General features: G+C 41.2%; 1 protein-coding gene across 2 annotated transcripts in view; it reads left to right on the forward strand.

The window, feature by feature from the left end:
- The first annotated feature begins 6,706 nt into the window (after nt 1-6,706).
- Epc2 (enhancer of polycomb homolog 2) overlaps nt 6,707-21,989 on the forward strand; it is a 91,644-nt gene continuing 76,361 nt past the window's right edge. For both annotated transcript variants that reach the window (XM_032903264.1, XM_032903265.1), the window contains exon 1: nt 6,707-7,157. In XM_032903264.1, coding sequence (XP_032759155.1) covers nt 7,005-7,157 — 153 coding nt within the window. In that variant the 5' untranslated portion in view covers nt 6,707-7,004. The remainder of the gene's footprint in view (nt 7,158-21,989) is intronic.

Raw genomic sequence — 21,989 nt, forward strand, 5'->3', positions numbered from 1 at the left:
GGCTCAGACTTGAATTTTTGCTGTAATTTGGCCAATCTTATAATGAGAGCTTCAGTTTGATTTTCTGCCACCTGAGTTCTATGGCTGCTGGAGATTAGATTCTCTTCAAGGGCACACTTAGAAACCTTTAGATTGTTTATTTGCATCCTGAGCCGTTTGATTTTATCAGACAGCTCATTCTTTTCCTTCGTCAACTTATCCAGAGGTATTAAGAGCAACAAGCCAGCAAAATCATTTTCCTTCTTTTCCCTCAAACTGTAGAAAATTTCATATACTGGGTCACCTAATTCGTTGCCAGTCACAATTGATAGATTGAGATGATCAAAGGCATTTGCTTCTTTAAGTTTGAAATATAGTTTTCACCATGGACCTTCCATATTCTCAGAGCTCCCAGGAGAGGAAGTATCTGGAGGGGTTTCAGCAGTTGAAGGTGCTGGTGAATTAGAAGGTGCTGGTGAATTATTAAGCCAATTTCAGATTCTTAAAAGATTCATCTTTATACTTCTGCTCCTTTAGAACCAATCCTAGTACCTGTATAGAACCTCTGTATTAGGGTTCTATAGAGGTCACAGAACTTAGGGAATGTCTTTCTATATTAAGGGGATTTATTGTACTGATTTACAGTCTGTAGTCCATCTAACCCAACAGTGGGCAGCTGTGGGTGGGACGTGAAAGTCTAGTATTTACTCAGCCCACCAAGTTAGTTGTTTCAGCTGGTCTTCTGTATAAGCTGGAACCCTGAGGAGATGGAGGTGGGTAGCAAGAGATGTGCTGGCAAGTAGGTACAAGCAGAAGAGTGAGTCTTCCTTCTTCCAATGTCCTTATATAGTAGGCCTTTAGCAGAAGGTGTGGCCCAGATTAAAGGTGTGTACCAGCATGCCTGGATCTGGAACTTGCTTTGTCCCAGGCTGACCTTGAACTCAGAGATCTCCTTGCCTCAGTCTCCTGGGATTAAAGGTCTAAGTTTTTCATGGCCACTCTACATCACAATCTCCATGCTGAGATCCAGGCCAGAAGCCTGTATTTTTCAACCTCAATTTCTGGATCACAGGTGTGCCCTCCATTTCTGAATTGTAATTCACTCCAGATGTAGACAAGTTGACAACCAGGAATTGCCATCTCACCCGGCAAATACAAGGACACTTTCTCAGCATCCCCATCCCCCGATGCCATCCAACATGAGATGACAATACCTACCTCAGTTATCCAAAGTCAAATCGTCTCTTAACTCTGAAAGGTCACTTGTTATTGGTATTTGTTAAGCTCTTTTTTTTCCACAAAAAGAATTCTAACTTTATGCTCTGTAGCATGGTCATTGGAGGGACGTGAATGTAAGTGGTCACTTAGAAGAGTTGTACTCCAGGTGAAAAGGACAGAGCCCAATTTTCAGCTCTGTCCAATTTATTCAGAGACAGTAGAGAAAAAAAAAAAGCTATTCTTGAAGGGCTGCCTGGGGCCACAGTATCCATTTACCCTCAAACCTGTATGGGTTCATCCTCATAGTCCCAGACATCCAGACTCATTTTAATCTCATAGTTTATATGGGAGGTCACTGCAGGAAACATCACTAGGGGGCCCTGTTATGTCTATTGTAAAGATACTGTTGAGATTAATGTTGCACTATCTAACTGTTCTGGTTACTTCTGGACATCCTGATTGAGAGCAGCAGTAAGTACCCTGAGTAATCATATTATATAATGGGAACCATGAACTGTGAGGCTGACATTTATTTCATGATGCTAGGAATTTAGAGTTCAAATGCCATCCTACTACATATGTTAGCTACCTCCAAAAGCCACATGAAATTCTTTCTGAAATAAGGTGAAATAGGTATACTAGTAAAAATGTAAATCATTAGTGTTTTATTTCAGTAGTTTGTTTCTTTCCCAGCAAAGTCACCCCTAACCGCTGAGGAAAGGTAAGTGAATGGCCTTTAGATTTGGCGATACAAAGTTGCTTTCCTCTCCACCTCCTGACTATCCACTGTGGAATTCAATATGTAAATACCATAGGAAATGAGCTGTTTTGTTCTAGGACAGCAACAATAAGCTCCAAACCGCGTTGCCGTTACTAAATCCGAATTCTCCATTTTCTTTAATTCAGGATTCCAGCTAAGTACTTCATCCACCAATCTGTGCTTTTATGTTAAACATTAGCTTTTGTCCGTGGGAGACAACAGCAAAACAGCAGCAGCAGCAGCAGCAACAGCAGCAGCAGCAGCAACAACAACAAACCAAACAAAAAATCAGAGATGGAGAGAAGCATTTAAAATAGCTGAAACCAGGTTTCCTAGCAATGGAGTCCTCTCAGCTAACACTTTCCAACCTAGAGAGCTGAGTGCTCCGAGCTTGTTTATGGTCAGGGAGACCAGGAAGGGGGAGGAGAGGGAGAATATGAATAAATGCATATACCTTCCCAGCTACCTTCCTGGGGTGATTGAGAAAATGATGATCCAGTAAGGGAAGTCGGGGAAGGTAGCTGAGATGAACATGTTACAGGAGACCTAACCAATAACACACCCACAGGGCCCTGACAAGCCCCAAGTTTCTTCATTCCATTGCCTTCTTGGAAATAACACAAAAGGTCCCGCTAGTTCCATGAGCCTTAGCTACATGGCACTACTGAAGGCGGAGATTTTTTTCCTCAAGCAAGAGCAGTGAAAGATATCTTATTTGACCATTCACGACTTCACCCACTGAATAGAACCTAATGCCTGTAAGAAATTCCAAGTCCTGAAATTAAATCTAAGTAGTTCCCTCACTCACAGGTTAGAACACAGATAAGTGTCCAAATCAGAAATATTAGGCCCATCACAAGAGCTTTAATTACTTCTACCCCCTTCTCCACTTAAAAGCCCGAGTCAATCTATTCCATATGTGGGACATTGGGTGTGTTTTCCGGTCAGGGGTGGGAAGACAAATGAGACGGGCTGCCGGTCTTAAAATAAAGTGGCGTAGATTCTCTGGAGATGTGTGCTTTCAAATTTGTTTCCTTCAATGAATCTGTTTCATCTTTCGCTGGTCAATAAGACGCAGAGATTTTTGGCAGACTATATTTTTGAGTCTGTCTGGAGCCTTGGCAGAGCTGGGAAGTAAATTGTCAGCTTATACACAAGGTGGCACCCTGTGATTCCAACCAGGTCTGAGAGAAGAGATGCTGCTCGGTGACTAAGCCACAGCGACAGAGTTTTATTTACTGTCTCATGTTCCCGGTGGCAAATGAAGAGGTGAAAGTAGACATTTGTCATGTGTCCCCTCAGTACTGTCTCTATCCCAACCTTTCAAATGATCAAGAATTGCCTTCACAAAGCGCTCTGGGACTGCAGGATTGATTCCAGTTGATTGTAATGAATGCAGACTTCCACATTCAGATTACATATGGGGAACAAGGAAGCTTTATTAGTACTAGGTTCATTCCTAGAAACGGAGAGGGGGGAAGGGTGGAGATACAGTCCACATACCAACCCAATTAACTTTCAATTGGGTTTGCTGAGACTGGGAGTCAATTAGAAAGAACGTGACATTTGCAAAACCCTGAAATCACTGAATAGCAACTGTGTTTACTAGTTTAAAGGTTCTTTTAAAAAAGGAACTTGTCTATTATTTGGAAGCCTCGATTATTATACTGGGAACTAGAAACTTAAAATGTCATTTCTATTTTTTTTTTGTAGTTACTTATTTGTATATTTTTATGGTCATAAAACTGGTTCTAATTCTTGGTGTTTATATATTACATTCACTAGATTAAATGACTGTCATTTGGATTGATCCAGAACACATTTGAAGTGGGTTGATTTTCAGGATGCCTGTACGCATACATGTGCACTGCATATGGAAATTATAATAGGTTAGGTTGCATAACCACTTGAAACAGGTTTTTGGTAAGTTTCCTAAGAGGATTTACTTTAAACGCTGAAAAGATATCTATGTCTTTAGCACTAACAAATAAGAGGACTCAACAAATAGAAATAAATATTATAATAAATAGTATTTTCATACAAATAAAAAATCCTTTCCAGATGTGAAACAGGCATTTGGGTTTAGGCAATGAATTAGAATCTAAGGAAATACAGACTGACTCTCAGGTGAAAGGCTAATGTGACATTTGCTTCAAACTCTTTTGTTCTTAGCTCTGTAGTCATTGCCTACAAGGCAAAAAGAAAAGGGAACTTTGGAAGATAAAATTGTTACACATCCAAAACAAAGACCAACAGTAAACCAACTATGACACAAAAGCCATTCTCATGGTTGAGTTTTACATTAGGAAAAAAAAAGTTTCTTTGAGATGTTCTTATTGTTTCTAAAGTTCTGATGACCAAAGGTAGAAATCTGAGGAGCTGAGTAGGCCATGAAAAGAAAAATTAGCATCAATGGCTAAGCCTGATGCCAGGTCAGGAAGGCACTCAAACTCTAACCTGCGGCAGAATGGGGTTAGCAGCACTGAAGTTCTTCATGTAGCTGATACGATGTCATAGCTATCAGCAAACATACTAGATGCCTGCTTTCTGTAAGGTACGGAACTAGGGTTAGAGAAATGAAAGAGCAGATGTCTTCCCATTGGCTAGACGTTCTCACTAATTAGCTTTGGAGGCTTTCATTAATTGACTTTGGGTCAGAAACTTTTGAACATTTGGGTGGTCAATAAACCAAAGAGCTTGCATAATAAATTGTATGACTAGGAGAACAAGTGTTTTGGAGTTAGCATAGACCCAGATTTGAGTCCAGGTCTGTGGTCCTCTCGTACTGGAACTTGACAAGTTATAGGTGTGGGTCTCAGTTTCCTTTTTAGCAAAAGTCACAGAGTTTCTCCCTATGCAGAAGTATATAGCAATAAGAATTAAGTGGACTTCAACTACTTGGGACTACACCACACACACACACACACACACACACACACACACACACACACACACACACACTGTTCACACTTCTTTTTCTGAGTGTAACATTAGGCACAGAGACTAGAAGGAAGCTATCTTTACTAAGCCTGAGAAGGGATGGGCATCTAAATAAAAGGTCTGGATGACTCATTATTTTCAACCACTGTTTCCCCCTGATTTTCAGGTCTGCACCCCCATCCCCACCCCTTATTCTGAGAACTTCTTGTTCTTCCTTACAAAGGATTGGAACTACTCCAGAGGGTAACCCTCAGAACAGGGCATGCCCACAAGCACGAGAAAGGTGTTGCTTACAAGAAACGGGTCACAGTCTGTTTGCGTTGTTACCAATAACAAGTGGACATAAAACACAAGGCCACTGAATAACGTTCCAAAGTGTCCCTGGACAGACTGGTTAGATTATTTAGATGTAACCAGGAAGGAAAAGCTAGAGACAAAGGGGAGAGAGAGGGAGGAGGGTAGAAAAAAGCAGGGAGAGAAGGAAATAGAGAAAAATGATGGGTGACAACGAAGAAAGATGGTTTTGCTATATTAAGACTTGACAAAGAAATCCGTTTTACTGTTGGACTTTAGCAAACCATCTTCCCTTTTATGAGCTAGGTAGGGTGTTTCCCAAGGATTAGAAAGTGGTAAAATTGTTGCACTATGTGGGAATTTGCTTTGAAACCTGTAATGCTTAAAGACTAAGAAACTGCAACAAAAAGGTCTGTGTCAACAGTAGCTGGTCTTTAATTGAGTCAATTTGATTCTTTTTGCAGAGTTTTCCCCAACCACTTCTGACCAAAGCAATGTCTCATTTTCTTTGACCTGTCACAGCAACTGTCCATTGACGTCATTTGGTAATCAACCTCCCATCACTCTTGTGTCATCTGCATCGTTTTCTTCAAGTATTTCCATTTTTTGGACTATCATCTTTGCGGCTCCCTTTCAAGTATTTACGATTCTTGCTACTAATTATCCAACAGTTTGGTTGTAACACAGTAACACGCAAGCTAACTGGAGTCCGGAACTTTATTAAACTCTTTGAGTCGTCGCAGTAACCACTGTTTTTACACACATTTATCTCTGATTAGAGATTTCAAGTGGAACCTTTAAGAACCGGCATGTTTTTGAAATCAAAGAAATGCATGGCATCAAATTAAGAAAGTTTGGATGACAGGTGCAAGTCCGCTTGTTGCGTCCAGCAACTCTTCAAGTAGTAGCCTCAAACTAGGAGCCCTCGTGTCTACCAAGAACATCCTCCTGGTGAAGGCGAGGGTGCGCTCAGGTGCCTAAAAGAGCTTTGCAGAGCTCTTTTGGACTGGGACTGCCCAAGTTTTCAGAGCGCGAGACGCAGCAGGGCTGTGCCTCTCGGCGTAGGCAGACGCAGCGGACTTATCGTACCTCCTCGGGATGCGCAAACCCGAGGCGCGAAATCAGCTAGCAGGCATCCGGGAGAGCAGAGCTGTCTAAAGGCAGGCTCCAGTGGAGGCCGGTGGCCCGGGGGTGGACCGCCTCCTGCCCCCTGAGGCGGGCGATCCTGTGCTCGGAGCCTTCCCGAGGGAGCCCTGAGCGCGGAGCCAGTCGGCGGCGGCGGAGGCACAGGCGCCTGCTCCGGAGCCCGGGCCGAAAGCACCTGGCACCTGCCGCCCCGCCTGCGTGCCGAGCGGCCGGCCAAGGGGCACCCGGACTCAGCTCGTTCTCGCGGGCTGGCTAGCCGCGCCGCGCCGCGGAGAGAGTGGGTGGGCAGGCAGGGGAGGGAAAGGAAGGAGGGAGGGAGGGAGGGAGAGGGCGACGCGCGTCCCCGCGGCGGGGGCGCGCTCTCGCGCGGGCTGCCGGGATCGCTCGCCGCCGCTGTGGTAATGTCCGCCATGTTGGCCATGGCGCAGGGAGCGGATCGGGCGGGCGAGCGGCGGATCTAGAGTGTGGAAGCGGCCGCGGGCGGCGGGGGGCTGTTTTTGGGCGGGGTGGGCGCCCATGCTGGGGCCGGGGGCAGTGCGGAGGAGGAGGAGGAGCGGGCCGGCCGTGCTGCACTGAGGAAGGAGGTGGAGGAGGCGGCGGGAGTGCTCCCCCCTCCCCGCCCGCCCCGCCGCCGCCGCCCGGGCTGTTCCTGTAAGGCGGGGAGACAATGAGTAAACTCTCCTTCCGAGCGCGGGCGCTGGACGCCGCCAAACCGCTGCCCATCTACCGCGGCAAGGACATGCCTGATCTCAACGACTGCGTCTCCATCAACCGGGCCGTGCCCCAGATGCCCACCGGGATGGAGAAGGAGGAGGAATCGGTAGGGACTCGAGTGTTTATTACCCCCCCTTCCCTCCTCCCCCCTCCCCTTTGTCAGCCGGGCCTCGCCATTCACAGAGCGCTCTACGCTCGCTGGAGGGCGCCGCTGCCGCTGCGCGCTCCGGACCCTACGCCGGCGGAGTAGCGTAAACCTGTCGGCCGGCGCAGCGCCCGCCCGCGGCCGCCATGTTGTTGCGTCCCAGTGTTGTGATTAGCTCTCGGCGCCGCTTACGCTGCCGTAAGGGGACCCTGCCGTAAGCAGCGACCGGGAATGGCGCAGGGATGCGCCGGCCGCACTTGGCGTACGGCCTCTGTTTACCTTGTAGACATCTCCCTGGGAGCGGGATTAAATGGTCGAGAGGGGTCTTTTGACTAGGCGATATTTTCGTTACATTTTAAAATTCGTGTGTGCATGAAATTGCCTTTGCAACGGTGTAGGAAAAGTAAAGCTCTTTCAAAACATGCATCTTCCTGCTAGGAGGGTGATGGTTTGCGCTGCCCGCCGGAGGAGGTGCCGCGGGAATAGACGATGCAACCCTGCGGCCGGGCAGCGACCTCCGTCCCGGACTCTGCTTTAGCGAGCCCCTGAACCGTACGCGGGCTTTGCCTGCCGGACTGGCCCTCCTTGGTTGCGCAGAGTTAGGACGGGGCCCCAGTGCTTGGAGCTAGCCTCCAGGCCTGCGCTTCCCGTGCAGCGTCCGGGGAAGTTGCATGTGATATGGCTGTTTACAACTTGAGGACTCAGAGCGTCCGCATTGACAGTTGCATTTTTGGCCAGATGTTCAAATTTTTGCCAAATGCTGTTTCCTTCTTCCCAGCGGTTAAATTATACCCAAGACTGATGTTCCTCTGATTTGACATTGTTTACGACTCTGGAGTGTTGTTACTTGTGTGCGAAGTTCATAGTAACTGCACCCTGAAGAATTTCTTCAATGAACCTTCAGTCCCGCCTTATTGTCAACCACGGGTGTGTGTGGATTGGTTCCCTTGCTTCTCTGACTGTCAAAAGAAAGCTGGAGGTTTCTGTGATTGGTTTTCTCTTTTGACTATTAATATTGCAGGAAATGCCTTTAAGCCTTTGATTGGCTGCTCGAATTCTGACCTCACTGTGTTGGTGCTTTGACTTAATCACATTTCGCTTTGGTGTTTGATTACCTGACTTAACATATTCAGTAGAATATAAAATAGGGCCCCTTCTTAATCTTTCAAAAAAAAAAAATTAGAGCCCAGCTTTTATGTCTAAGATTTAGATAGAGCTGAATTGTGTTTGAGAAGTTTGCTTATGAGGTTATTGACTTGATTTTGAGTTAACCTTCTCTCTATAGGTGATCTAGAAACTGCATTTGGTAGCATGATGCTGTCTTTGCTGATCCCATCTTTCTCTCAGCCATTTCTTTTAGACACGTGTCTTTACATCGTTTTCTTCTCTTTCTTATGTTTGCTATCTTTTGCCTAACGACTGTCAGTTGAAAAATCAAGTGATCAGTTAATCAATCTGTCATTTCTTCACGAATGTTGTAGTGTGGTGGTTACTGTTTTTACTATCTCCTGTTTGTCGAATATTTAGATCTAAGATACTGTACTAAGAATTTTATGTAAATGTGATATAAATTTCTTTAAATTACTTTTGTGAGTTATAAGTACAGGCCTTTTTTGATACTCAGGTTGTTTTTTTGTTTTTTTTTTTTTAACACAAAGCTATGACTGATATACTATTTTTTTTGTCCTGTGTTAATTACCTATTATAACTATGGGCAGATTTCTGTGAGAGAGAGCTTCATTCAGGCACAAGTCAAGGGTTGCATGAATCATATGATTTATCATTCACACATACCCATATATGCATGCATACATGTACCTACATATATATATATGGTCAGTTTTTTGGTTTTTTTTTTAAGACAAGAGTCCTGCTTTGTAGCCTGACTGGCCTTAGACTCACTGTCTTCCTGCATCTACTCCCCATGAAATTGTAGCTATGTCCACTCCACCTTTTAGCTTACTTTCAAAGAAAACAGGACCGACTTGAATTTGTAATTTCCACCCATTACTTTTTCTTGATTTCTGTCATTTGTATTTTAATTGATGTTTTTTGAGTTAAATATATTGAGTCTTATTATCTTTTCAGAATTAACTTAGGCACTTGTGTTTTCTATGATTTCTGATAGAAGATAAAGTACAGTTTTGTAAATTGATATTGTAAAAACATGGTAAGTGTTATGTTACTAAGATGAGATAGTAGGATATTAGTTATTGAGATGCATGGTTATTAAAGCTATGTATAAGCCAGTGTGCAGACGTATTCTTAGTTTTTCAAGAAAATATATGTCTTGATTTCATGGAGCTTAAAGTGAGTCGTTTGAGGTAAAGATTGTGTACAGTATAGGGAAAGTTAGCAAACTAGGACCTTAAGTTAACATGGCAGATGTAAGGGTATGTCAGAAAAAGTAAAATGCCAGTGTAGTTGCCAGGCTGAGAGAAAACTTCCTGCAGAAAGAGAATTTCGAGTTTTCTATTAAATGTTACATTGTGTGAACTAGTACATACATGCCAGGTGTGGGTAGGGATAGCTTCATTGTATCAGTTCTCTTTTTCGTTAGTTTGTATTTCCAGAAGGGTTCTCTGTGTAGCCCAGGCTATCCTGAAGCTTGCTTTGTAGATCAGTCAGGCCTTGAACTCACAGAGATCCTCCTGCCTCTGCCGTCACCACCTGGTTGCATCAGCTCTTTTGCCACTTTTATGTAGGATCTGGGGATCAAACGCAGGTACCAGGTTTTATAGCAACTGTCTTTACCCAGTTGCTATCTTGCTCCCCCCAATTTTGATCTTTCAAGCTTGGTGTTGTACATTATATGTTAATACAGATATTTGAACGTAAGGTATTTAAAGCAAGGTCCTTATCCAGACCTTCCAGATTCCTTATTGTTCATTCATAACCTTCACCTACTGATCCAAACTCCAGGAGGAGACAGTGGTGCTCTATACTAATTTTATTATTTTTTAGCCTTTTCTTTTTTGGATATGCAGACTTTTTTTTAAAACTTTATTTTCTAACATTTCCTATCTGAATGCTTCAAATATAGTTGAAATTCAGTAAATATTTGGTAAGTGGTTGAAGAAAAGTGGGTGGAGATTAAGTTGAGCAAAGCATAAAACTATACCAGATTCTAGGTGGCTTTGAGTGTTGGGCCCAGGAGGTGATAGAGTAGTCTGGAAGAAAGATTTTTTTCAGTTGTGGGTCTGGAGTCATTTTTTTTTTTTTTCTAGTTCTGATCATTAGGTGGCCTTTATCAATGGAAGTTCCTACCTTATCTCAGGTTGTTTATGTTACGTAACATCCAGAGTATGTTGAGCGTGTCCCACATCTTGTTAAGTTAGCGGAGGGGTTAGAGTTCGTTATAGCAATAGGATATATACCTGTGAATGTCTTATTTCTAGAGGGCAGAAATGGCACTTTAGAAATTAAACTTGTTCAACATGACCCATCTAAAATAAAATACAGTAGAGTCAGAAATTGAACTGAGGTCTTGTGTCTGATGTCAGGACTCTGAGCCTTACCTTTGTATTGGTTTACCTATTAAATTAAATTAATGACTCGAGGCAGACAGTATTATTGAAGAATCTGAGTTCCTTTTGTATACACATTCCACTTAAATGTAGAGGAATGCTATATCTGTGGTATATGCTTATCATTTGTTTCAGGCTCTGAAAACGAGGCCCTATCTTATATTTTACAATTAAGATGATTTTGTTGGTTTCAAGCAGCAAAAAATGAATCTGGCTACTTTAAGGAGCTCTGAGAATTTTCTCAGAGACAAGTTCAGGAACCATGGCAGTGATAGACCCTTTAGTAGCAAGTGACATCAGTATCACTGATAACTAATTATCTTTAAGAAGCACTGAACAATATTGGCTAAGTGTACGGGTTCCTAGTTCAGGCCCTCTCCCTCTCCCAGCCCCAGAATGCATGCATGCATGCATATATATACACACACACACACACACATATATATACATGTATATATATATGTGCATGAGAGAGAGAGAACATGAGAATACACACACACACACTTATATATTGTTTTGCATTGTTAGACATGCCAGTATTTATAAGATCCCATCAATTTGTTGAAAGATGAATTGTCCTGTATTTAGAAAAGTTAAATTGGCATGGAGTAAGCATTCACTAAATATCAAGTGTTTCTATCTTTAAATTAAAATTTTTAATTGCAATTATTTAGTGTGTGTGTGCACATGCATGTGCATATGCATGCAAACTGTGACATGTATGAAGGTCAGAGGACAGTTTTTGCATCTGTGGGTTCTGGGAGTTGAACGCAAGATCGTTAGGCTTAGTTAGCACAAGCATCTTTACCCCCTTAGCTATCTCACCAGCCCTACTATTTTTATCACCGCTAAATTTCTCTCAGTTTAAAATTTTAGATTCTTGGTATGTGGAGCGTGATTTCCGTGAGAGTTGCATGAAGCTTCTGTCTTCTGTCTTTAAGCCTGGTAGTTACAGAGGTGGTCTACTCCTAGGCAGGAAGTCAACCAGACAGTTACTGCTTTGTGTATGGAAGTCAGGTAGATTAATTTTTTAAATCCATGGTTTGAACTGTAGTGAATTCATGTACTTAGTTTTACAAATCATGAATTTGAAAGGGTTTTAATTAGATTAGAATAAAAGAAATCTCTAAAATGTGTTTAAAGAAAGCAAATCCTTCATACTTTGCAGAATTATGTAAGTTTCTGTGGCTTCAAAGAACTTGTTTAGCCTTCTTGGCCTGTAGTTTCCTCATTTCTGAAATAGAATTAGACTGACCTTTAGGTGACTTTTGCCTGTGCAAATGACTTGCGTAGCAAGTTTCCATTCTGTCTATCAATCCAGACATAACTAGATGAAGAGAACAAATATGGCACTAGGTGTTGGGATGCTCCTTTAAGATTGAACTCTGCAGTTCTTGCAGCCATTCCTTGTTTGACATGGAGTACTTTTTATATGTGAGTTCATTATGTTTATCCACTGTCTAATACCTTATGTCTTATAAAGGGATAGAGCAGTCTAGTCTATATTTTGGCTGTTTCATTAGCTCTGATTTTCTTGCACTATCTTACTGCTATTACTCATCACTATTAACTGTTTTAGTCAGCTTTCTTGTGTCTTGGCTTTGTGTGTAAAACTGTATGAGTACGAATGCTGTATATGAAAGGAGAGAATGAGTATACATTTTCCCAACTAGACTAATGGGCATAGGAAAGTTATTATGTTTGTTTAATTTAATACCTAACACAAACAGGATATCAAGCAGGAACTTAGGTCCCTTTTTACTTATAACATAGGTAGTAACTGTGCTCACAGCTACTTGGTTAAGTTTGATTGTATGACTGCATGTATCCCTGCATCTTCAAGTAGAGTGGAAATGAAAGGATAATGAATGGCAGGGTCAGCCAGGAGGAATGGCTGATAGGAATAAGTCACTAAGGAGACCAATACAGATGGCAGAAGGTCTCCTACAGTTATTAGACTTTGTCTTAAAGTTAGTCTTTGATTATGGGCCTTGACTGTACTATATAAATGGAACAAACACAACTTCAAATTTGCCTACCTCACCATTCAGGATTGTTCTTTCTGGAGTTAGTATTGTACAAGTAAATAGTTGTCACTCCAGATTTTCCTCAGCAGCATTTCCTTATCTGTTTTTTAGGTTTCTTTTTCCCTTCAGTGAGTATAGTGTTGAAATCAGATGGCTGCATTGTGGAGTAAGCCTATGTTTTTACTTGTCAGTGCTTCATCTCCTTACCACTGCCCTCCTCAGGCAAAGTGGGTAAAGGTTGACCAAGAATCTCACAAGTGGTAGTTAATTGGACAAAAATAACCTTAGCCTTTGCCTCTTCCCATGGACAGTTGAAGTGATAACCATCTCAAAAAGTCATTTTTGTTAAGATTTATTTATTTTTTATTAAATGTGTATTTACATTTGCATGTATTTACATGTATTTAAGTAAACTGGGTACATGCCTGGTGCCCCCAAAGACCAGAAGAGAGTGTGAGATCCTATGTCCCTGGAGTTACAAATGGTAGTGACCTGCCATGTGGGTGCTAGAAACCGAATCCCAGTCCATCTTAAGAATAGCAGATGCTCTTAACCGCTGCACCATCTCATCAGCCCCTCAAAGCATAGCTTTAAAATGGAAGAGCTCGTGTTTGGCAAGACTTGAATCTGCCTTATATGCCCTTTGTTAACAACTATTATTGATGAACAGTTTTCAGTCATACAGAGAAAAGGAAAGGGAAGAATAAAATATGACGTATTCCCCAAAACATTCTTACATAAATTTCCCACTTTTTCTTTATCTTGCCAGTTGAAAATATTTTTATTTTTAAAAGCTTTAGTTCAGTGCACTAGCAAGTTAATATGTATATTTTCCTTTTTTTCTGTTTTGTGGCAGAGTGATTAACAGTCAAATTGACTTAGTTAAAAGTTAAAATTACTGGCAAAAAGAACAAAACTTTTAGCTACTTCTAAAGCAGTAATTGGGTTTTAAATGTATAGTTTACTATTGTATTTGTTTTTCAGAGTCGATTTTTATTTTAAAAATTGGGTAAATGCATAGTTATGAGAGAAAATAAATTTGTGTGCTGACAGCCTCTTCCGGGGTAGTATACACAAGAGTGGATGAAGACAGTCTGGTATGTCAGTGAGCTTCAGGGTTAGCACATTTAGAGAACAAGGTTGGTGAATGTAGCCGTGCCATGTTTTATTCTTGTAATATTTTAGCTGGAACATTATTAGCAATTCAATCTGTAGTGAACGATAACAAGACTATTGCAGGCAGAATGAGAAATGTTTACATCTGCCCCCTGCACATTAATTTCTGGTAGCATTCCAGTTTGGGTAATTAGGAAATGATTCCCCTATCAGTTTCTAAATGGAGGCTATAACACTTGATGTGAGAACCTTTATCTGGGGAGTCTCAGCTTTTCTGGGTTATGAATCCTTTTGGCTGTCTGATAATACCTTAATATGCAGAATCAGAGAAAATCCCCAGAGGTGGCTCATACCTTTAATCTCAGCACTTGGGAGGCAGAGGCAGGCGGATCTCTGAGTTCAAGACTAGCCTGGTCTACAGAGCAAGTTCCTGGCCAGAGCTACACAGTGAAACCCTGTTTGAGGGGGAAAAAATCAGAGAGTTATATTAGAAAACAGTTTAAATGATATTAGCTTTAAAGCAGGGTGCAGAGTTGGATCTGATTATGTTAAATTTGAACAATATTTTGACAAGTAACATTGTAACATGACATGAAAAGATTTATGATTTCTGTTAGTATTGCTAGTACTACTTTTTACTATTGACTACATTAGTAAAACCAAAGAAAATGTTAAATTTGCTTGAGTTTAGGGAAGTTAAAAGATGACTATTTTCTCAGCCATTGTGTGGATCCTTTGGTTATTTTCTGTGACTATTTTAGGGACCTATGATTCCTGGGAATAAAGATTTATGAAAAGATGTCATAAGAAACATTGCTGCTTGCCTGTTATCTAGGAGATACACTGATTGTTACTTTATGGTAAAAGACAGTTACTGATTTCCCTAAAGATTGAGAATAGGATTGTTCATGTATAGTACTTGGTAGGGAGGCCATGTGAGATAGTTTAGCCACTTAGCAGGACTTGTCAGGGCTTCCATAGTACCCCCAGAGTAGTGTAAATGGTTTCCTTCAGTAGATCTCAAATGTTAACATGTGTCAGATTACTTGGAAAGTTTATTTAAGCAGACTTTAGGGGTTACAGTCTCAGTCTCTCAATCAGTAGGTCTAGTATAGAGCTTAAGAATTTTCATTTTAGGGGTTGGGATTTAGCTCAGTGGTAGAGCGCTTGCCTAGCAAGCACAAGGCCCTGTTCGGTCCCCAGCTCCGGAAAAAAAAAAAAAAAAAGAAGAATTTTCATTTTAAAGATACTTCCAAGTGTATCAGTTACCTTTCTTGTCGTTGTGACAAAATAATTTGCAAAAATAACCTGTGAAGGGAAGGGTTTGCTTTTGATCATGATTTAAGGAGAGTTGCAGTCCACTGGTGGTAGAGCAGACAGCAGACAGCAGGAGTGAGGTGATTGGTTCCATTGTGACTGTAGGCAGGAAGCACAGAGGAATGCTAGTGCTCAAGTATGGTTCTCCTTTCTTCACAGAATAGTACAGCCCCATATTCAGGGTGGGAACTTCTCTACTCAAACCTTTCTGAAAATATGTAGACAAACTCATAGGTATGTTTTCATAATGATGCTAAATTCAGTCAAATTGACAATGAAGATTGACAATCAGTGTAAGATTTTGCTGCCATTTGTCTAGGAACCCAATTTTGAGATCCAGGATAATTTTCCCCCTCCCCTTCCTATCTCGCCCTTTCTCCCCTGCCCCATTTCTTTTTTTTTCCCTTCTTTTTTATTTATGTGCATGTGTTTACATATGCCATATGTGTAGGAGTGCCCCAAAAGGCCAGAGCATTTATTTATTTATCTCCTAGAGCTTGAATTACAGACAGTTGTGAGCCACCCAGCATGAGTTCTGGAAACCAAACTCAGGGCTTCAGCAGGAGCAGTATGTGGTAACTATTGGGCCATCCATCTTTCCAGCTTCATTCACACACACACGCGCACGCGCACACACACACACACACACACGCACACACACACACACACACACAGACAGACGGGGGTTAATGTAGATATCATTCTATGTTTCTTTATTTTCTATAGGTTCTTTATCAGTGTTATGGTTCTTATTGGAGAGATGTTTTTCTTCCATTCTGTATTCAGTCTGAGACTTTTAGTTCTGTGCCCCCTAACCCGCTTTGGTAGCTGTTGTAGATGGCTAGATGACACTGGTTTTGCCATTCTAATACTTTAGGAATTGATTGGTGTATTGATATGCTACTCATTTTGTTTTGTTGATTTTGTATTCTGCAATTTTGATAATTCTAGTATTTTGGTGGAGTTGGGTTTCCCTGTGTATGAGATCATGCCATCTGCAGAGTGACATTTTAGATGCTCTTTACTTCTTTTTCTTGGTTGATTAGACTGAGGAGGACAGCTAGTATTGTGTTGAGTAAAGGCAGTTCAAGTGGGTATTTTTGTCTTGTTCTAGGTCTTAGTGTGAAAGCATTAAACATTTTCTCTTTTTTTCTTTTTCTTTTTTCTTTTCTTTTTTTTTTTTTTGGAGCTGGGGACCGAACCCAGGGCCTTGCCCTTGCTAGGCAAGTGCTCTACCACTGAGCTAAATCCCCAACCCCCATTTTCTCATCCCTTATACCGATAGGGGTTGGCTTATTTTGGTGATCATTATATATTGCTCTCTGTTCCTTTTGTGTAAAAGTATCTTATCATCTCTGAGACTACTGAATAAACTCACCGTTTCTAGTTTTTTATGATCTCTGGTTGGCTGGTTCAACTCAGCTGTTCTGACTAAAACTCCTCTCCAAGCTGAATGATTCAAGCTAGCTTCTCTCTCGACTTCTGACTGAATTACTCTGCTTGGCCTCAAACTAACTCTAGCGATCTGTTTTCATCTTCTGGCTCCTGCCGTTCTCTGGGTCATTCTGTTTTACCTGTGTCAGCTTGTTCTCTCTTCAACCTGTCTGTAAAACTGTTATGGTAAAAAACTGAACTCTATGAACTGAAATGCCACCAGCCAAACTGCCACACCCCACTCTGCTGCACTGCCTCTCTACTGACTCCTCAGTGCTGGGAAAAGGTACATACCACCCTGTCTTTACCTAAGCTTTTCTATACCTAGAACTTACTCTGTACAAGTCTGGCCTTGAATTCAGAGATCTGTTTACCTCTGTCTTCTGGAAAGATTCATCTGTATTCCAGCCAGAGTAGCCATGTTTTTGAGTTAAATTTTTTCTACACTCTTGAGTTTTTCTCAAATGCCCTGTTCTGTTGAATCGATCATATGGTTTTATAACTTTTATTTTGTTTATGATGGCACATCACTTCTACTAACTTCCATGTTGTGTACTATAGGTGTGGAATTTTCTGGTTGCAGTATCCTTTTGGATTTCCAGATTAGGTCTGTGTATCCTATAACTACTTTTCTATCATATCATTATTAAATATGTGAAAAGATGCCAGAAAAGTATGGAAAAGAAACATTGATTCCCTAAATCTCATCTACCTTCAGAAGTCAATGTTTGGCTTTTGAGGTGAATGTACTGCTCTCCGTCTTTCTCCCTTTTATGTGTAAGTATCCTGTTGTAGTACCCAATTAAAAAATAAGACACCACATCTGAGAAGGTACTGGACAGAGAGTGTAGCCACCATGTAGGAGCGGGTGGGGGGTGTTGCAGCCTAAAAGGGCTCTCTGACTGGGTCCGGGACAACAAAGGTGGAATACACAGTTTAGTAAGCAATAACTTGGGAATGTTGGAGGGAAGTGGATTAGCCATGTGCAGGTTAGGAAGTGGCCCAGCCACTGAGTTGTTTTAGGCATATCCACATATAAAGGCTGTGCATGTGCCTTTCATTTGAGAACCCAGAACATTAGGGCGGGTAGTGAGGAACAGGCCACTGATGGAATCAGCGTAAGTATTTAATTGGATACCACTACAGTATCCTATATATGAATATGAGAGGGGAACAGACACTTAACTTATTTTGGTTTTTACCTGTTTCTGTTAGATTGAAAAATCTTAGAAATGAATCTCTTTGGTTGAGTCTATATGGTCTTGTCACTGAAGCCTAGGACATAGATAATATAGAAATAAGACAGCTTATAGTTGGATCATTGTCTAACCTGAGTTTGGGATGAATAGTGGTGCTCAGAACCAAAGGAACTTAAGTGTTCATGTGTATTATGAACTCATGTTCATTAAACCCTTGTAGGCTCTGTGGCACTGGTGTAGCTAGGTGGTGGTTCAAAGATGGGGCTACTATCAGTCAGTTACATTTTGACAATATCGACAATATATTACAATATTTCTGTTATGTAATTGTAGTTAAAAGGTCTCTCCCTTTGGTTCTTAATTATTGTAATGTTTATATGGAATTTCTATGGTTTCTTCTAGTATATGCTGTTGTTTGTACTGTCAGACCCAAGGCTCTGTTTTTGCTAGATCTAGTTCTCTACCACTGACTCATATCCCAAGCCCCAAAATTATTACCAGCTTCCCTCATCCAAACGGACATCCAGTTGTTCCAAGAAAAACTACAGTTATCTTTTCTGCAAAGTTTCCTAGGTACTGGGCCTTTTGACTGTCTTGAGGTAGGGTTCGAGTGCTGCCCGTGTGTCAGCCTCCTGCAGAGGGGTTAGAGCTGTGTGCCGGCCCTTCTTTCTCATGCCCAGCTTCTTTCTCTTCGGCTCCATTGAGCACAGTGTTTACTGCCTTAATTGTTAATTGTCTTATAATTTCATCATTACGTCCTATCAGTTATTTCATCTCTTTCGATGCCTCTCTCACTGCTCTGCTTTCTTAGAGATTTCCTAGGTACCGTTGCATTTTTTTTTCATGTGAACTTTATAATTATTTTGCCAAAAATCCAGAAAATAATGTTGGTATTTTTGTTAGGATTCACCATACATTGATCAATCACTTACAGAGAATTGATACACTTATAGATTCTCTCATTTGCTGAAGTCTGTTTATTTTTGAGAAATGCTTTTCTTTTGTTGAGTTTTTATAGGAGTTTTATGCGATTTTTATTGTAAATGGCATTTTAATATTCCCTTCTATTGTCATTGTGTTTACAAACTGTTGGTTTTTTTTACTTTGAAAAACACCTATTTTGATTATATATATACACATAGGTAAGTACCTGCATATGTATGTGCACCCTGTGTGGACCTGGTGCCCTAATAAACCAGAAAAGGGCATTCCCTGCATTGACAGTTGCAGACAATTATGGGCTACCTGATACAGGTGCTCTGAGCCAACCCCAGTTCTCTGCAGGAATAACAAGTGCTCTTAACCTAACCTAACTGCTCCATCTCTTTAGCCTAAGCGATTGATTTCTGTATGTTAATTTCTCATGCTACAACACTACCAAATGATGTAATTATGCTAGATGCATCGATTCCCTTCTCAAACACTAGGCCTCAAATAGTGTTTTCTTTTAATTCTCTACAAAGGATCTTGGACACCTTCTTGACCAAATGTGGCCAGCCCAAAGCTTCTGTAATCCATTCTTCTAAGTTACTGAGAGGTAGAGTGTGGTTGGCTAGTTGAGGTTACATATCTAGTCTGGTTCAGTTAACTGTGACTTTGGGTATGATGAGGTGACTGATTAATCAGCTTGGTTGATGGCTGTTCAGTTTGTGGAAGAGAACAGAAATTTACAGATTGGGGCAAATACCTGCAGAGATATCTACTGCAATTTTATATTTTGTAAGACGAAGTTCGTAGCTATAGCTATTAATAACAGTTTGTCCAGGGGGCTGGAGAGATGGCTCAGCGGTTAAGAGCACAGACTGCTCTTCCAGAGGTCCTGAGTTCAATTCCCAGCAACCACATGGTGGCTCACAACCATCTATAATGGGATCAGATGTCGTCTTCTCGTGTGTCTGAAGACAGTAACACTGTACTTACATACATAAAATAAAATAAATCTTTAAAAAAACAGTTTGTCCAGATAGTGGTTTCTCTTCTGATAAGTGCCATCAGACTCCTGGATCATCATTGTCTGTTTCACTCTCCAGTACATGTGCTTAGTGTTAACTTAGAACTAAAATTCTAAATGACCCTCAGAGTCCCCTACTACCTACCACTCTCAACCCCTTAAAAGGCAGAGTTCTTATATTATGTATACTTGACACACTATACATGGTATGTAATTGGATAGTGCTGGTGTTTGTGTGTAGCTGCAAAACCATTTCCACAGTCAGGATAAAGCATGCTACCTTGAGGTTTTTTTTTTTTTAAGATTTATTTATTTATTATATGTAAGTACACTGTACCTGTCTTCAGACACACCAGAAGAGGGCATCAGATCTTATTACAGATGGTCATGAGCCACCATGCGGTTGCCAGGACCTGAACTCAGGACCTCTGGAAGAGCAGCCAGTGCTCTTAACCACTGAGCCATCTCCAGCCCATACCTTGAGTTTTAAATAAGCAGCAGTCTTCTGTAATTGGAGATTAATAATACCTTCTAGAGTTTTGTATAAATGGAACATAATATACTTTTAACCCTCTACCTTATTGCTACTCAGAATTTAATTATTTTTAAGATTTATACATATTGTAACATCAGTAGTTTATCCATTGCTGGGTGTGGCCATACAAACTTATAAACCAATACTCAGGAGACAGAGGCAGGAAGATCACCACAAATTTGTAGTTACAGATCTGCCAATTACAGAGTGAGACAATTGTTTTTAAAAAGTCTTCCTAGTTCTGAAAGGAATCTTCATCCCTTTTTATTGCTAACTGGTATTCCTATTATAGCTGTTGTACAGTAGCCATTCACCTGTTAGGTGACAGTTACTGTGAGGATAATGACTTAGTAACTAAGTGTCTGCAGTGAAATGGCTTCAGGTCATGGTGGTTTCAAAGTGTGGAGTCTATAAGACATGCTGTCGTGATGGTTTCCACAGAGGGTCTACCATAACTATACCATTTTAGATGTTTATGTAATTGAAAACCTTGTTGTGCAAAAGTTTGACATGGCGATTTGATCTTACCTGGGAGAATATTTAAAATGTTAAACACCAGGTCCCATCCTAAGGTTAGAGAATCAAAATGTGAACTTTTAAATTTATTATTATTATTATTATTATTATTATTATTATTATTATTATTATTATTATTATTAAGATTCCCTAGGTTCCTTCAATGCTCTATAGGATTTGAGAATCTTTGGGGAGCAGAACTTTTCATGTTTGTTTGTTTGTTTGTTTCAGGTATAGAACACCTGAAGGCTTTGACACATTTTGGTTTGCGGATAGTAAGATAGTTGTTAGTTAAAAAATATGACATAATATTGATAATGGAGAATATTGTGGTTAAGGTTGTCAACGTGACAGGATCTCAGATCACTGGGAGACTATAGTTTCTGGGCATTCCAGGGGTACTAACCTCCTGATCCTTCCCAAACAGTTCTATCAAGGGGGGTAGGGTGTAGGGGTGGGGTAGGGTGTAGGGGTGAGGTGGTACTGAGACATAGAAGCCTATAGGAGCCATTCATTTTGATACCACCACACCTGATGAGTTGGCAGGCTGCTAACTGTACCTTATGTTCTTTATCTTTCTTTTACAGTCGCTGAGTCTTAGTTACCATTCTATTGCTGTAAAGAAACACCATGGCCAAGGCAACTTAGAACAGCTACTAGTTTGATTGGAGGCTTTAATTTACAGTTTCAGAGGGTTATTCTATTTCCATCATGGTGGGAAGCATGGTGGCAGCAGGCAGGCATGGTACTGGAGCAGGACAGTAGCTGAGAACTTACATCTGATCCACAGTTTGCAGGCACAGAAAGAATGAGCAACACTGGGCTTATTGTGGGCTTTTGAAACCTCAAAACCCCCCACCAGTAACACAACTCCAACAAGGCCAATACCTTTCCTAAACAGTCTAGCAACTGTGAACTAAATATTCAAATATTCGAGCCCATGGGGGGCCGTTGTTATTCAAATTACCACACAGTAATACAGTTCTTGGATATTTGGGCGGGGGCGGGGGGGGGGTTGTGGTAGGTATCTCTAAGTGTGCCTAAACCTGTGTGGAAGCCAGAGAAAGATATCAGGTATCTCCACCTTAACCCCTCAGGATGTCTCCCTGGTTATGGAGCTCCCTATATTTTGGTTAGGTTAGTAGGGTTGATCCTGTCTCCATCTCTTTAC

This window comes from Rattus rattus, chromosome 5 (assembly GCF_011064425.1).
Source record: "Rattus rattus isolate New Zealand chromosome 5, Rrattus_CSIRO_v1, whole genome shotgun sequence".
NCBI classification, from domain to species: Eukaryota; Metazoa; Chordata; class Mammalia; order Rodentia; family Muridae; genus Rattus; species Rattus rattus.